Raw genomic sequence first — 13,988 nt, 5'->3', positions numbered from 1 at the left:
GAAATCTTAAAACCATGGCTTCTATACTAGTGGTCTGTGCCTCTTCAAGTATGACAAAATTTGTGTGTCTGTCTTACCAAGCTATATGCAGAATTATCCTTAAACTTGCTGGTGATATTGTTCCAACTTTTTAATATGTTGGCTGTAGCATGTCCAGGATTCAGATCCATACAGTAAGCTGGGAGCTACAACTGAATTGTATACGATGATCTTTGTTGCAACAGTGAAATCATGATTGTCAAATACTCGAGATCGTAGTTTGGCAAATAGGATTTCTGAATCTATATTTGCGCTTGATGATAGGATGCTGGCAAGGTAAGGAAAGGTGTTTACTACTTGAAGGCTCACTCCATCGATGGAGATATTGATCTGTCTATGTCCTTCTCCAGGGGCTGATCGATAGAGAATCTGTGTCTTACTGGCACTTAGTTTGAGACTAATCTTTCTATATGCAGTTGAAAAGGCATTCAAGATGAACACTAGTTCTTCTTCAGACTGAGCTAAAACTGCATTATCATCAGCATACTGTCATTCGACTAATGCTACAGAAATTGTACAAGTTGTTGCCCTTAGACAACTCAAATTAAACAATTTCCCATCCAGTCTGAATGAAAGATTGCATTTTCAATATACTGTTTCTCTGCTGAACATCAAACTGAGTTTTCACAAGCTAGCACAATGTCTGTCAAATGGCAAAATAAAGCCTTCAATTGCCAGAAGAAAAACTTACCGAAGGCCTATATTTTCTCTGTAAAGACTGGAGGAATCTGGAGAATTTCTATACTGTTGCATGGAGAAAAGTCTTCAAGATAGCTTTTGTCACCATCAGTAGTCCAGGAATCTAACAGTAGCAAACATTTGTCTTCGGTTAATGGGAAGAAGCCTTCTTTAAAACATTTTTTTTTCTTTTCACATTTTCCACGATTTTGTGTGTGTTACAATTATATTTTCAGCACGAAACACTTCTTTAGAAACTCTTGAACTGAAAGTTTCAGTTGCCTCGTGTAGCACAATGAATAATTTTGGGGAATGAGTGCTGGCGATACTAACTGTAGGCATAATGGTGTACGAATGAGTGAGTGCACTAACTGATTGAACAACTGTTTCTATAAGTTTCCTACCAAAAAACTACACTTTCAGTTCATGCACAAAACTAATCTGTATTGTATATTGAAGAAGGGGTGTAGTCTTAAAATTGTTCTGTAGCTGCTCCCACAAATTTCTTTGCGATTTTATCTTTTCCTCTTCTTCTGGCAGATACTTACAGGATACACATTGATACACATTTCATTAGTTTTTTACTTTTTCTACTTTTTTTTTTTTTGCTAGTTGCTTTACGTCGCACCGACACAGATAGGTCTTATGGCGACGATGGGACAGGAAAGGGCTAGGAGTGGGAAGGAAGCGGCTGTGGCCTGGTGGCCTGGTGTGAAAATGGGAAACCACGGAAAACCATTTTCAGGGCTACCGACAGTGGGGTTCGAACCTACTATCTCCCGAATACTGGATACTGGCTGCACTTAAGCGACTGCAGCTATCGAGCTCGGTTTTTTCTACTTTTGATTCTGTACTTTTTCTTGAAGCAATTCAACCAACCAACAGATGCACTGAAATTTCTTTGTCCCAATGAAATCTCTCTTGAAAGTTCCTAGGCCCACACTCGCAGGTCTTCATCGCAAATATTCTGCTTCAACCTTCTAGCTTCTGCAAAGCGAGAACAATTTTTTATACATCAGTGTCCTATTGTAATTGGTTCTTCCACATGTACAGTTGTAGTGACGTCACCATAAGACAATTTTTGCGAAAGCCGCTTCTTACCCCTCCCCCCCAATTCATATTTAACCATAAACATACATTATGTACAACTTTCTTCTCGTATGCGAGATCTACAGATTGTTTCACTTTATTCTGTGGACTGGACGTATAACTTGAACGGGTAGATTTGTCAGATGACTGCGGTGTTGCTTCATTGGACTGACGGGAATCAGACTTGGAACTCAAACTTGGATCCTTAACACGTCTCGTACCTGACAATGGAGTGCTGCTGCCTTCTCCTTCAGATAATACAGAAGAGGTGTTGCTGCTTCCACTTCAATTTTGCTACCACTATTTCTCTCCAGGTACGACTCCCAAGACAAATCTAGCACCCATAGGATGATTTTCACTTAGTTCAATCACATGTCAACCCATCTCCTTTTCTTCCGAATTTATTTCACAGGAAGAAGAGAAACCTTCACCTTCTTACTACAACCCCTAATACCCTCTTAACCCTTTGAAGTATAGGATCTACACATGAGCATACAATTGTTTAAAATACATAAAAGACATCACATATTAACAAAATTTACAAATAATTTCTACTTTTGACTTTCTGAGGAGGAGATAGGGGTCACTATAACACTATAAGCACAACGTTTGGGTGGCCCATTCTCTGGCATGTGTTTGGCTTCAGACCTCTGTTTTTCAACAGGTACTTGTGGTCTGAACATCTTTGAAGGTAGTGTATTGCCTAATGGTCATTATTACCTTTCACATTTCTGTTAGCAACCAACCCTGTCACAACATTACTTCTAAATGCTTGCAGTCATGAATTCTTAGACATTCCGGTCAGTGCATACAAAATAAATTAATTTACAACTGCCCCATCAACAAAGTACCAGAACAACTTTAACCAACTTCTCTTTTCTTTCCTCTCTACTGGATAGTAGCATATCAGTTTTGTCTGCACAATCCATTTTAGCATGATATGCCTCAGCAAGATTAGGACACTGAATATGTCATAGGTAATATATTTCATATTAATCCATATTGAAGAGCAATATAATGTAAAACAAAAGGTAAACGTTTCCACCTATTTAATACTGTTCGTTGTAACCTTAAAAAAAGTTACATATATTTGTTGAAAGTAGTTTTGGTCTTACCAGAGACCATCATCAGTCAAAATCAATAAAAGTTAAGGCAAGACATGAATTACAGATAAAATTTATGAAGCAAGCGTGTGTTGCTGAAATTCAGTGCAAGACAAGTAAAGATTTGGATGTCAAACACTCATCACAATCATAATAATGGCCTGTGCAAGCTCCCCGCCTTCTTCCTCCAATATGAAGAATGCACCTCACAGAAAACCACTTGAAACACTTAAAATATCAGCACTTGAGGAATCTTCTCGAACTCAACTCAGCTGTCATTCTGTTCACACTTGTTTCAGCTTATTGCCAGGTTGAGTGGTTCAGACAGTTGAGGCACTGGCCTTCTGACCCCAAGATGGGAGATTCGATCCTGCCTCGGTCCAGTGGTATTTGGAGGTGCTCAAATACGTCAGGCTCATGTCGGTAGATTTACTGGCACATAAAAAACTCCTGCTGGACTAAATTCCAGCACCTCGGCATCACCAAAAATCCGTAAAAGTGGAACATAAAAACAAATATTCATTATTAAGATTATTTATGCCAATAATACTAGCATTTCATTTTTACTGAATGGTTTAAATGTCTTACCCTCTGACAATGCATATAAATTATTAGTCCAAAACACTAAATTTTCAATCAATTTCCAGAGACATGTTTTTCCACTCGTCTTGCAACCTATCCTTCACTCTAACATACTCACTGAAATCTGGAGAAGTTATATCACCACACTAAGTCTTGCTCCAGCAACCAGTTGCAAAAGAAGAAAGTGGCACATGATCATCACCGACAAATTAATCATCACTGTCACTATCGCTCTCCAGAGTAACTTTTTTTTAACAAGTTGTTTTACAAGTTTTACATAAGACCCGAAGTCAAGACGCTTACAGTTTCATTCACAACAACGTTCTTGACCAGTTTATATATAACAATCGGTTTTAAATCTCCACTAGTGTTTGACAACACATTTCAACATTAGTTACATCAAGAACATGAAAATGAAATATGTGGGTCAAATAAGCCCCAGTATCAATATCATCTTTGCTCAAGACTTATGATAGAGAAATAAGTTCCATTTTAGTTTTGAACATATTTTTAAGTTAAATAGAATAGGACCGACAAGTTTTAACTGTGTAAAAACCACTGTTAATTTAAATTTATATTTCCATTCACAACAATCTTGACCAGCCTACAATTAACAATCAGTTCTAAATCTCCACTTGTGGTTGACAACACATTCTAACATTAGTTATGGTACGTCAAGAACATGAAATGATATAGGTGGGTCAAATGAACCCCAGTATGTAATATCCTTTTTACCCAAGACTTATGATAGAGGAAGAAGATCCATTTTAGTTTTGGACATATTTTTAAGTTAGATAGAATAGGACCGACAAGTTGTTATTTGTGTTAAAACACCATTAATTTATGTTACCCACAGTTATGTTTTGTTCACATTTTTTAAATTATTACCCTGACATGTTAGTCTTAAGAGATTATTAAGGTTCGTATATTATACTATATATGGTTAAAAAGGTCCCAAACCTTGACCTAAAGGTTGTCTACAGGCTAAAGATGCCCAAACAATGGGTGAAACATGTACTTGACCTGATAAGTCTACATAAATTCATGTAGATTCAAACCACATTAAACGTGGAAAGTATTGAATAGGTGGTTTTATTAAATTATCCTTGAAATTGTATGCCTAAATTGTTTTACATTGCACCGACACAGATAGGTCTTATGGAGACGTTGGTATAGGAAAGGGCTAGGAGTGGGAAGGAAGCGGCTGTGGCCTTAATTAAGGTACAGCCCCAGCATTTGCCTGGTGTGAAAATGGGAAACTACGGAAAACCATCTTCAGTGCTGCCGACAGTGGGGTTTGAACTTACTATCTTCCGAATACTGGTTACTGGCCACACTTAAGCGACTGCAGCTATTGAGCTCGGTCTAGAATAACTAGTCCTTTTGGAATTTTCAGTGAGCAGCCTCAGTACCACATTCTTCAGCAAATATTTCCAAATCAACATCTGAATCAGGATCAGGACCAAGATCACCTAAATATTCTGACTCAAGGTTGGATGTAATTTACTCAAAAAATTCCTTGATTTCCTTTCCAGGTAGATTTTTTCTTTGACATCATAACCTCAAATACAATTTTAGATTAGATCTAAAAAACTGACATTTTCAGAGACTTCAAAAGAAGCCACCATTTTTTTACCCTTTTACTTTGTGTGTGGTGATGCGAGATACATTTTAGATATGTAGCTGTTGCTTGTGCATGTATTTAAAAGGTAACTTTTTCGAGACTTACATATTAAAATACAGTGGGTTTAGCTTGAAATGCATGAACAAAAAACACACTGTTATCACATAATCAGAAATAAACAGGGTTCCTTTGAGAAGAATGAAAGCTGAAGGTATTTCTGTAAAATTTCTGTACATTGCAGCATCAAGATCACAGCGAAGGTGAAGAGAGCTCAACCTTTATTTACAAAAATCCATTAATGTGATTATCCCAATGAAGAACATTCTTTTATATTTATATTTCGGTGGTACCCACAAGGAACTTCCAGTCCATCAACGCTATACATTAAAACAGAGAGGACTTTTCCTCTTGGTGAAACTTATTATTCTATACAGTACATAATCTGCAAAAAGCCTTATCTCAGATTCTAGTTGTTTACTTATATCAGAAAACATCAAGATCCAATGATACTGCTTTGCAAAACCTTGCTCTTTATCATTACAGGATCAGATAATTCTTCACCTACTCTAATTTTCCAAGATCTGTTCTCTAGAAATGTAGCCACCCACTAATTTATTCTTTTGTCTAGTCCCCCTAGTTTATCAGTAGTCTTCCATGATCTACCCTATCAAAAGCCTTGGACAGGACAACAGTAATAAAGTCTATTTGACCTTCTGAATCTACAGTGTCTGCTACATTTTGCTGGAATTCTACGATGAGCCTCACTGGAATAACCTTTCCTAAACTTGAACCACCTTCTACCAAACCAGTCACTAATTTCATAAACGTGTCAATTGTAATCAGAAAGAATGCTTTTCCACAGATTAAATGGAACACATGTCAAGCTACCTGTCCTGTAACTCTCCGCTTTCTGTTTATCACCCTTCCTGTTACACACAGGGGTTTCTATAGCAACTCTCCATTCATTTGATTTAGCCCCTTCATGCCAACAGTAACCAAGTACGTATTTCAGATATGGTACTATATCCAATCTATTGCCTTTAGTATATCCCCAGAAATATTATCAATTCAGCTCCTTTTCTAGTTTTCAAATGTTTCATATCTTTGTAAATATTTTTGTTATCACAGGTAAATTTCAGTACCTGTACTTTGCTAGTATTTGTCACTTCCTCTACCTGGACATTATCCTTATATCCAGCTATCTTTACATACTGCCGACTAAAAACTTCTGCTTTATGTAAATTTTCACATATATATCCTCCCAGTTCATTAATGATTTCTGGAATGTTCTTCCTGTTCTGTTTCCAACCTGCATATTGCTCTTAATCTCCCCATTTCTCTGTTATAGTGGATCTTCACCATTTTCTACCACCTCTAAAGATAAATGCCTGTTTTCACACTTCTCAAAAATTGTCTTAAACCCATCCCATAGACTGTTTACGTTTTTCACTGATCATATATACAATTAACAAGATAAAAATGTTGTATCACGAGAGTAAAAGCAGTGTACAAGTGGGGAGTGGTGACTGAAACATTTTATACAAAAAAAAGGTGTCAAGCAAGGAAGTGCAATGTCACCATTATTGTTTATTATATTGATAGATGAAATCATAAAACATGTAAAACAGAATATCATTAGTGGTTAAGTGAATGCTTTGGTATTTGCAGATAATGTGATGATTTGGGGAAGGGAAGAAAAGGAAGTACATAGGAGACTGGACTCTGGAATGAAAATCTGAAGGAGTTTGGAATGGTAATTAGTAAAAAAAAAAAAAACTGATCATGCACTGTGGAAGAGAAAAAGAGAAGCCAAGTGAACATAGACAGAGAACAGTTAGAGAATGTAGAACAGTTTACATATCTGGGTAGCATTATTAATGGAAGTAATGATATCAACCATAAAATTAATAACAGACTAAGTAAAGGTTGTCATTTTATCAGCAAGTCGGAGAGCTTTTATGGGATGACAAAGTACCCAAGAGAAGGAAATTTATATAAACAGTATTTCATACCAATTGTAACGTAAAGACTAGAAACGCCTGTTCGAATCTCACTGGTCAAAATTTGTCACCTTCAGAATGTTGGCCAGCAGGGTAAGATAGGTGATGGTATACAATTTCTGATCACTAGATTGCATGCCAAAAGCCTGGATTCAATTCCAAACCTCTCTGCAGTGTAAATAAGAGACAAGACAGTAAGACCCAAGCAGCAGAAATGAAATTTTTAAGAACATCGGTTAAAAAGACAAGAAGAGATAGAATACAAAATATTAAAACCAGAGAACTAAATACAGAACTATTAGTACAGAAGATACAGAAAGCAAGACTGAGATGGTTCGGACATGTAAAAAGAATGGGAAAGGAACGAGTAGGAAGAAGGGAATTGGAAAGGCAAGTTAAGGGAAAGAGGCCAGTAGGAAGACCGAGAAGAAGATAGATGGATCAGATTTGGAAGGACATTAAAGAAGCTGGATTGGATGTGGCGGAAGTAATGGAGCAGGAAAAGTGGAAGGACAGAAAGGAGTGGAGGAGGCTTGTTAACCACACCTGGGCGACTGGAGTGGGACATTTAGGATGATGATAATATACAATTTACATATATTTACTTTAATCTTCCTCAAACCATATGGCACTGCTTACTTTTACAACCTTCTATTACATTTATTTTTAATAACTAAAACATCTCTGAATTGGAAGATTTTAGTAGAATTTTAAGAGACTAATTTTAATAAATCTATTATATTTTAGATAACAGACAAGGATGACATTTCAAGAAGATTGCAAATAGAATAGTGTAGTTTTAGTGTTATTTTATGACATTTATGATACATTTTATTTTATTTATGACACACATTAGATTTCAATTAAGAGATGTTCAGAACTTAGGTGTTTGGTGTTTAATAATAAGTAAACAGGTCCAACAGATTTTTGGTAGTGTGAAAAAAAATGCTGAGGAAGAGGACAATAAGGTCCTCAAAACATGTACGGTGTATCAGGTGTTAACAAATAAATAAATCTGTAAGTATTGACAAGGTTGATTTTAAATATAAAATATTTATTGGAGTAGAGAACTACAACAACTTTGCGAACACGCATACAGATAGACAATAGTGCTTTCCTTTCACAAATCGGAAAGCACAATCGCCTTTCATTTTGGAGAGATCTACAACTTTGGTCCTATGAATTTTTGTTGTATTTCTATCCCTTATAAGTAAAATAGAACTGTATTTCTCGATTTCAAGTTAATTTTGTACTTTTACACGCATATATCATGCAGCGGAAAGATAGAAACACGACATTCGGCACACACATTGACATAACCAGTGGCCATGTGATGGCCAAATTTTATGATTCTAGCTGTCACATGAGTATCGAAAATATAAAGTGGTATGTGAAAACTGTACAAAATGTCACCCCATTCAATGACTAACTCAATCTAACCCATAAATATAGAAGTTCCGAGAAGATGTCATAGGACCAACCATGCAGAACACTGAAAGAGGCGTCTGATGGTGAAGTCCGTTTGTACATATGTCTTACAGTTTCAATGCAGTAACTCTCGAAATAAAGATCTGCACTTCTAGAGTGTGTCTGTACATTGACTATTTTGGCAAAATTTCCGTACAGTTATTCATTTCAGGTGTAATAATGACCATCTGCATATTTTTAGCTTTGGTGTCTGTCTGTCTGTCTGTCTGTCTGTCTGTCTGTCTGTCTGTCTGTCTGTCTGTCTGTCTGTCTGTCTGTCTGTCTGTCTGTCTGTCACTTCAAAACTACTGGATATATTTCCACCAAACTTCATATTTAGAATCCACCTGTCCTTGGGTAGGTTTTAGAGCAAATATTGTTTCTAAATCCCTGAACTGACTGGGGGTTTATACAAAACCATGATTTTGCACTCCTACAAAATATACACAACCAAACTTAATGGAAATCTACCTGCCTTAATGGAAATTAATTTCTAAACCTTTTATCTCATGTGCATTATTTCGATACGAGGATTAATAAGGGAGATATCATTAGCGGACCGTTTTTCGGTACAAGTCCCACCGGACTTAACTCAAGAGCGGGTGCGTGTAAAGTGTATTTCTTACAACTTGAAAAGTACTGAAGATATTTGAACCAAATTTTGTATTTAGCATCCACCTGTCCAAAGTTAGGTTTTAAAGGTCAATAACATTTCATGTTCCCGCAATGGACTGGCGGTTTATAGGGAATCAAAATGGTGATTTTAGTCTTCTACAATATATACAGTACAAGACCAACCTGACAGGAAATCAACCAAACTTGATGGAAATCCATTTCTAAAACTTCTTTTCATGTTAATTTTTTTGACAGTAGGATTAATAAGGGAAATATCATGAACGGTCGGTTTTGCAGGTTAAGTCCAGCAGACATAGCCCAAAACATGTTGTATATGGAGCAAATTCCTTATCTATATAAATAAAGTCGTAATGACTGTGTGCCTGTACACTGACTATTTTCGTGAAATTTTCATACAGCTAACCGTTTAAGGGGTAATTATGACCATCTGCATATTTTTTTGGTTTAGTTCCCTGAAAGTCCTAATTTTTACCCTCCTCGCCCAAAATCCAGGTTGCAGCATAATCTGCCAGACGAACAAGAAAATTGAAATTTGGCAAAATTATACGTTTTAGCCTGTAATGGACGGAAAACTGCCAAGATCTTTAAATTTTTCACTTTTTATCCCCGAAGAATATTGAAATATGGAGGCAATTTTAATGATTGTGCAGACCTTCGTTTCGAGGTATTTCGTAGGATAAATGTGAAGTCCTATCACATAACAGATGGCACTTCCGTTCAATTTGGAGTGATCTACAACCTTGGTCTTATGACTTTTTGTCATAACTGTATCCCTTTTAAGTTTGATTTTTCTCTATTTCTCGATGTTAAGTAAATTTTTTACTTTCAACATACATAATTCATACTTTTAATCACTTATAGGAAAGATAGAATCATCAAACTCTACACAAAAATTGGCCCACCCAGTAGCCATATGTGAGCCAAATGCTATTTATGTAGCTGTCATATAATTATCCGAAAAGTAATGCAATGCGAGATAATCTTACACAAATTTTACCCTATTCAACATTTCTAACTCAATCTGACCCTTGAATAGACGAGATATCACAGGACCAGCCATTTAGGCCGCTAAATCCGGCATCTTACGGTACAATAATTTCACTGAGATATCTATTCGGTTCAACCTATTCAATACTAATTACGTGTTGATGTTAGTAATAACTTTTATTTAACATGGGACCGGTTTCAACATTTAAAATGTCATCATCACCCATAAAAGAAATCGCAAATATATAAGCAATGACATAATAATCACATTGAAAGTCTTTAACCGTCCATTCACACCATGCGTTACGATAAATCGCCACAACAGAAGAGCAACGGCATAATAATTAAATCTGGCGCTGTGACACATTGAAGTATGCATATAGTCTCTCACTATTCAAAGAATAAAGAAAGGTCCTTTAGTCTTTGTGCATCCGTTCAATAGAAGGCTCCGACAGGCTTCCAAAGTAAAGAGTCATTTATAACACTCACACATGCTATTCGTCAACCAGAACGTCGAGAACTTATTGGAATCACTTGGTATGTAATTTATGCCTACCACATATAACATTTGATATCTCCTTCTCACAAGACTAACGTCTTTTACCACTAACTGATTTCATATACATCAGTGTTAAAATTTTGTAAGTATATATACATATATATATTTGAATGGACAGTGTGTCATTTCAGACTAGGATATAATCTTCCTAGGATCTCCTAATGCCTTCACTTTTCAGTACAAGAAGTCATCAGGGTGAGAAAGCAAGTCGGGATATCGTCAGCGTGTGACCCCACCCTGGAGGTAAATTTAATTCTCATGCTTATTTTATATTGTGTATCATCAAGTACACTGGCTCCCAATCAGTTTTGTTTTATTAGTTCAGTTCCAGAACAGTTAATGAAATGTAAACATATTGGGGAGCCCAGAAGCTGTAGATGCTGTTAGCCTGTCACAGGACATTCATTTTACGATTATCATTATAGATGAAGGACCATTACCCTGTGCAGTGCAAGCTTAAAGAGGGTATCTTCAGTTTACATTCTAGACAGCTGGTGATCACTTGGAGCTTGTGATTAATTAGTATGAGTACAGTATAAGTCGAGATGAACATTTTCTCTCGTTTGTCATTGCTGTACCTACATTCAGTAAGCGACTAAAACTGTAAAACTTCGGCGACTGTAAATTATCTGCTAAATTTTCCTCATTCAGTTTACATTAGGCTTTTTAAATTAAAAAACAAAAAGTTAGTCCCAGTATATTTCTGTGAAAACCTTGAAGATACTTTTACGAAGCGTCAGTGGGTGAAACTGAAAGTACATTCTTTAAAATCTGCTGTTGCTTAAGTTATGATGGTGCTGCCACTGACGCAAATACCAATTTGGAAATATGTGCGAGTATGTGGTTGAAAATATTTGTATTCTTATTCAAGTAAGTTATAATTTCGTAACTTCTTTAATACCTAAATTGTCTTATTCATTACCTGATCTGTTTGCTTGTTGTGTTTCCATTCAGTTGTTGAATGAGTTTATAAAATAGTAATGGGGCTGCAATTTTTTTTTTTTTTTTTTTTTTTTTTTTTTAAAGCTGGGGTAAGGAATCCATTTACTGCACACCACTGACTGGTAGGTCCTTCAGTCTGTCAAAAAACAAATTTATGAATAAATACATTTATAAACTACCTGAGAAAGGAAACATAACTGAACTATAACAACAAAAAATCCACTTAATTATCATGTATTTCCTTGTTTAGGTAGTTTATAAATTTATAAATTAGTTTTGATAGACTGGCGAACCTAAAAGTTATAAATTAACTATGTCAAAACTGAAAGCCTCAATAGTCAATATACAAATCTTTTGAATATTACATTTCTGTACTGATCTCCAAACAATGCTCATACATGAATCCTGCAATCCTGCATCAACATAACCATGTGCAAGATGGTCTGGTTCAATTCCCCAGTCAGAATGGTTGTTCAGGACTTTGAATAACATACATATATATGCTAGCGAAGATCATATAAAAGTGAAGAAAACTTTCATACATCTCAAAGATTTATACAAACTCACCCATACCGTTCGCTTCCTTCTTTGAGGTAAGTGCATACCATATCAGCACGCAACTTAGGATCCTTCATTACATCATTTACATGCTTCAAAAGCAAAAGCTCATCATCTGAGAAAATGTTATGCCCTGGAGATAGCTCTTGCTTCTGAAATGGTGGTGAACTCTGTTGCTGATTGTCCTACAAAAGAAAACAGATTAAATTTAGTTTCTTAACTTGGGGGAACACAATTAGCAAGTCTCCAGGGTTTAAGCTAGAAAACAAAAAAACTACTACAAAACTGCACAAATAAAAAATTGATATTTTTTCCCAATGCAAAAAAAAAAAAAAAAAAAGGAGTTTGTTAAGAAGGAAGCCATACTTTCCAGTGTAGACTCAGTTAAATATAACTTAAAAGATTTTCAGTCTGTCAAACACACAAGTTTAATATAAAATACTACATTGTAACATATCTGTAAAAGAACACACTATAAACAAGGAATAAAAATACACACTTAAACAAAGAATGACATGTTTCATTCTTAAAAGATAATCATCAAATTTTATCAAGTCACACTCAATATTTGGAAACATTTATGTTTCTTTCTGTCCGAACACCTAGGAATTTGAAGTTTGGATCTTAATGAAGTCATGCTTTGTCTCCACTCCGGCATACAATCTGAGGTGTTTGAAAAACCGTTGCTCTTTTACTGGCTCAAATCCAACCAGCTACCAGTCCACTGACCCTCCATTAAATCACACTCCCCCAGTCAGGTCAATGACACGCTGCACTTACACTTCAGGTACTTTGCCCTAGTGTGCTCTTAGTGTTATGATTTTGCTATTATTATTATTATTATTATTATTATTATTATTATTATTATTATTAACAACATTTCTCATATTACAATTCTTTTTAAAAGCTATGCAAGGGTTCATAATTAGCATTTAAAATGGAATGCCTGTTTACCAATAATTTTTTTATTATTAATATTATTATTATTAATTTTTATAACTAGAGAGTTCTTATAAGATGTTATTTTTAGTGATAAATGATAATCTAAAAGATTGTTTTGAGTATAAATTCAGAGAATTTACTACAGATAAGAATATCCTAACCCACATTCCAGACTTTTAAGTCAGAGATTACCTGCTGTGGGATTCCTTAAGCGCTTATGCAAAAAGTGCAAATGTCGTCCAGATGTTAATTAAGTAGGGCAAATAGGGGGAATTTAGAAGAAAATAGTAATAACCCTACAAGTGCCATGTAGTATAGTCTGTAGTGCCAGGCAAATAATGTAGAAAATTACTTGTTGGAATAATAATTAATTTTAGTCACTTTTAATGGGCACATTTTTGTGAATGAAACAGCATTTTAAAGAGGAAGGTTTGTGCATTATTTGCAACATCAATACAAGATATATATTTCAAAATTTTTTGACAGAAGTATTCTTTTTAAATTAATTTTTTATTTTTACATTCAAAGTTTGAGGTGTTTTTGTGAAACAAATTGCTTAGTAAGTAAATACTTTTGGAATATACAATTTGTTGAAAATATCATGAACTAACAAATGTTTCAAGCTTCTAAGTTTGTACCTGTGTCCTGAACACTGAAGAACATTTGAATTGAACACTACATGGAGTGTCAACAATTTTTAGGTCCCTAGCCTTTAGTCACACGGCAACTTCCTTTTAAGTCCTTTTGGTCTATGATAGTGCTCTAATTGTCCTCAACACTTC

The 13,988-nt window shown here is 35.4% G+C and overlaps 1 protein-coding gene across 3 annotated transcripts in view; it reads right to left on the bottom strand.

Moving 5' to 3' along the window:
• Positions 1 to 13,988, bottom strand: part of LOC136856749 (serine-rich adhesin for platelets) — a 369,374-nt gene that overhangs the window by 70,154 nt on the left and 285,232 nt on the right. For 2 of the 3 annotated variants that reach the window (XM_067134840.2, XM_067134838.2), the window contains one exon: positions 12,274 to 12,449. In XM_067134840.2, coding sequence (XP_066990941.2) covers positions 12,274 to 12,449 — 176 coding nt within the window. The remainder of the gene's footprint in view (positions 1 to 12,273; positions 12,450 to 13,988) is intronic. The other variant, XM_067134839.2, reaches the window with a different exon arrangement.

Source organism: Anabrus simplex, chromosome 1 (genome assembly GCF_040414725.1).
Source record: "Anabrus simplex isolate iqAnaSimp1 chromosome 1, ASM4041472v1, whole genome shotgun sequence".
Taxonomy (NCBI): Eukaryota; Metazoa; Arthropoda; class Insecta; order Orthoptera; family Tettigoniidae; genus Anabrus; species Anabrus simplex.
Note: the sequence above shows the minus strand (reverse complement) of the source record. Positions and strands in the feature narration are given on the sequence as shown.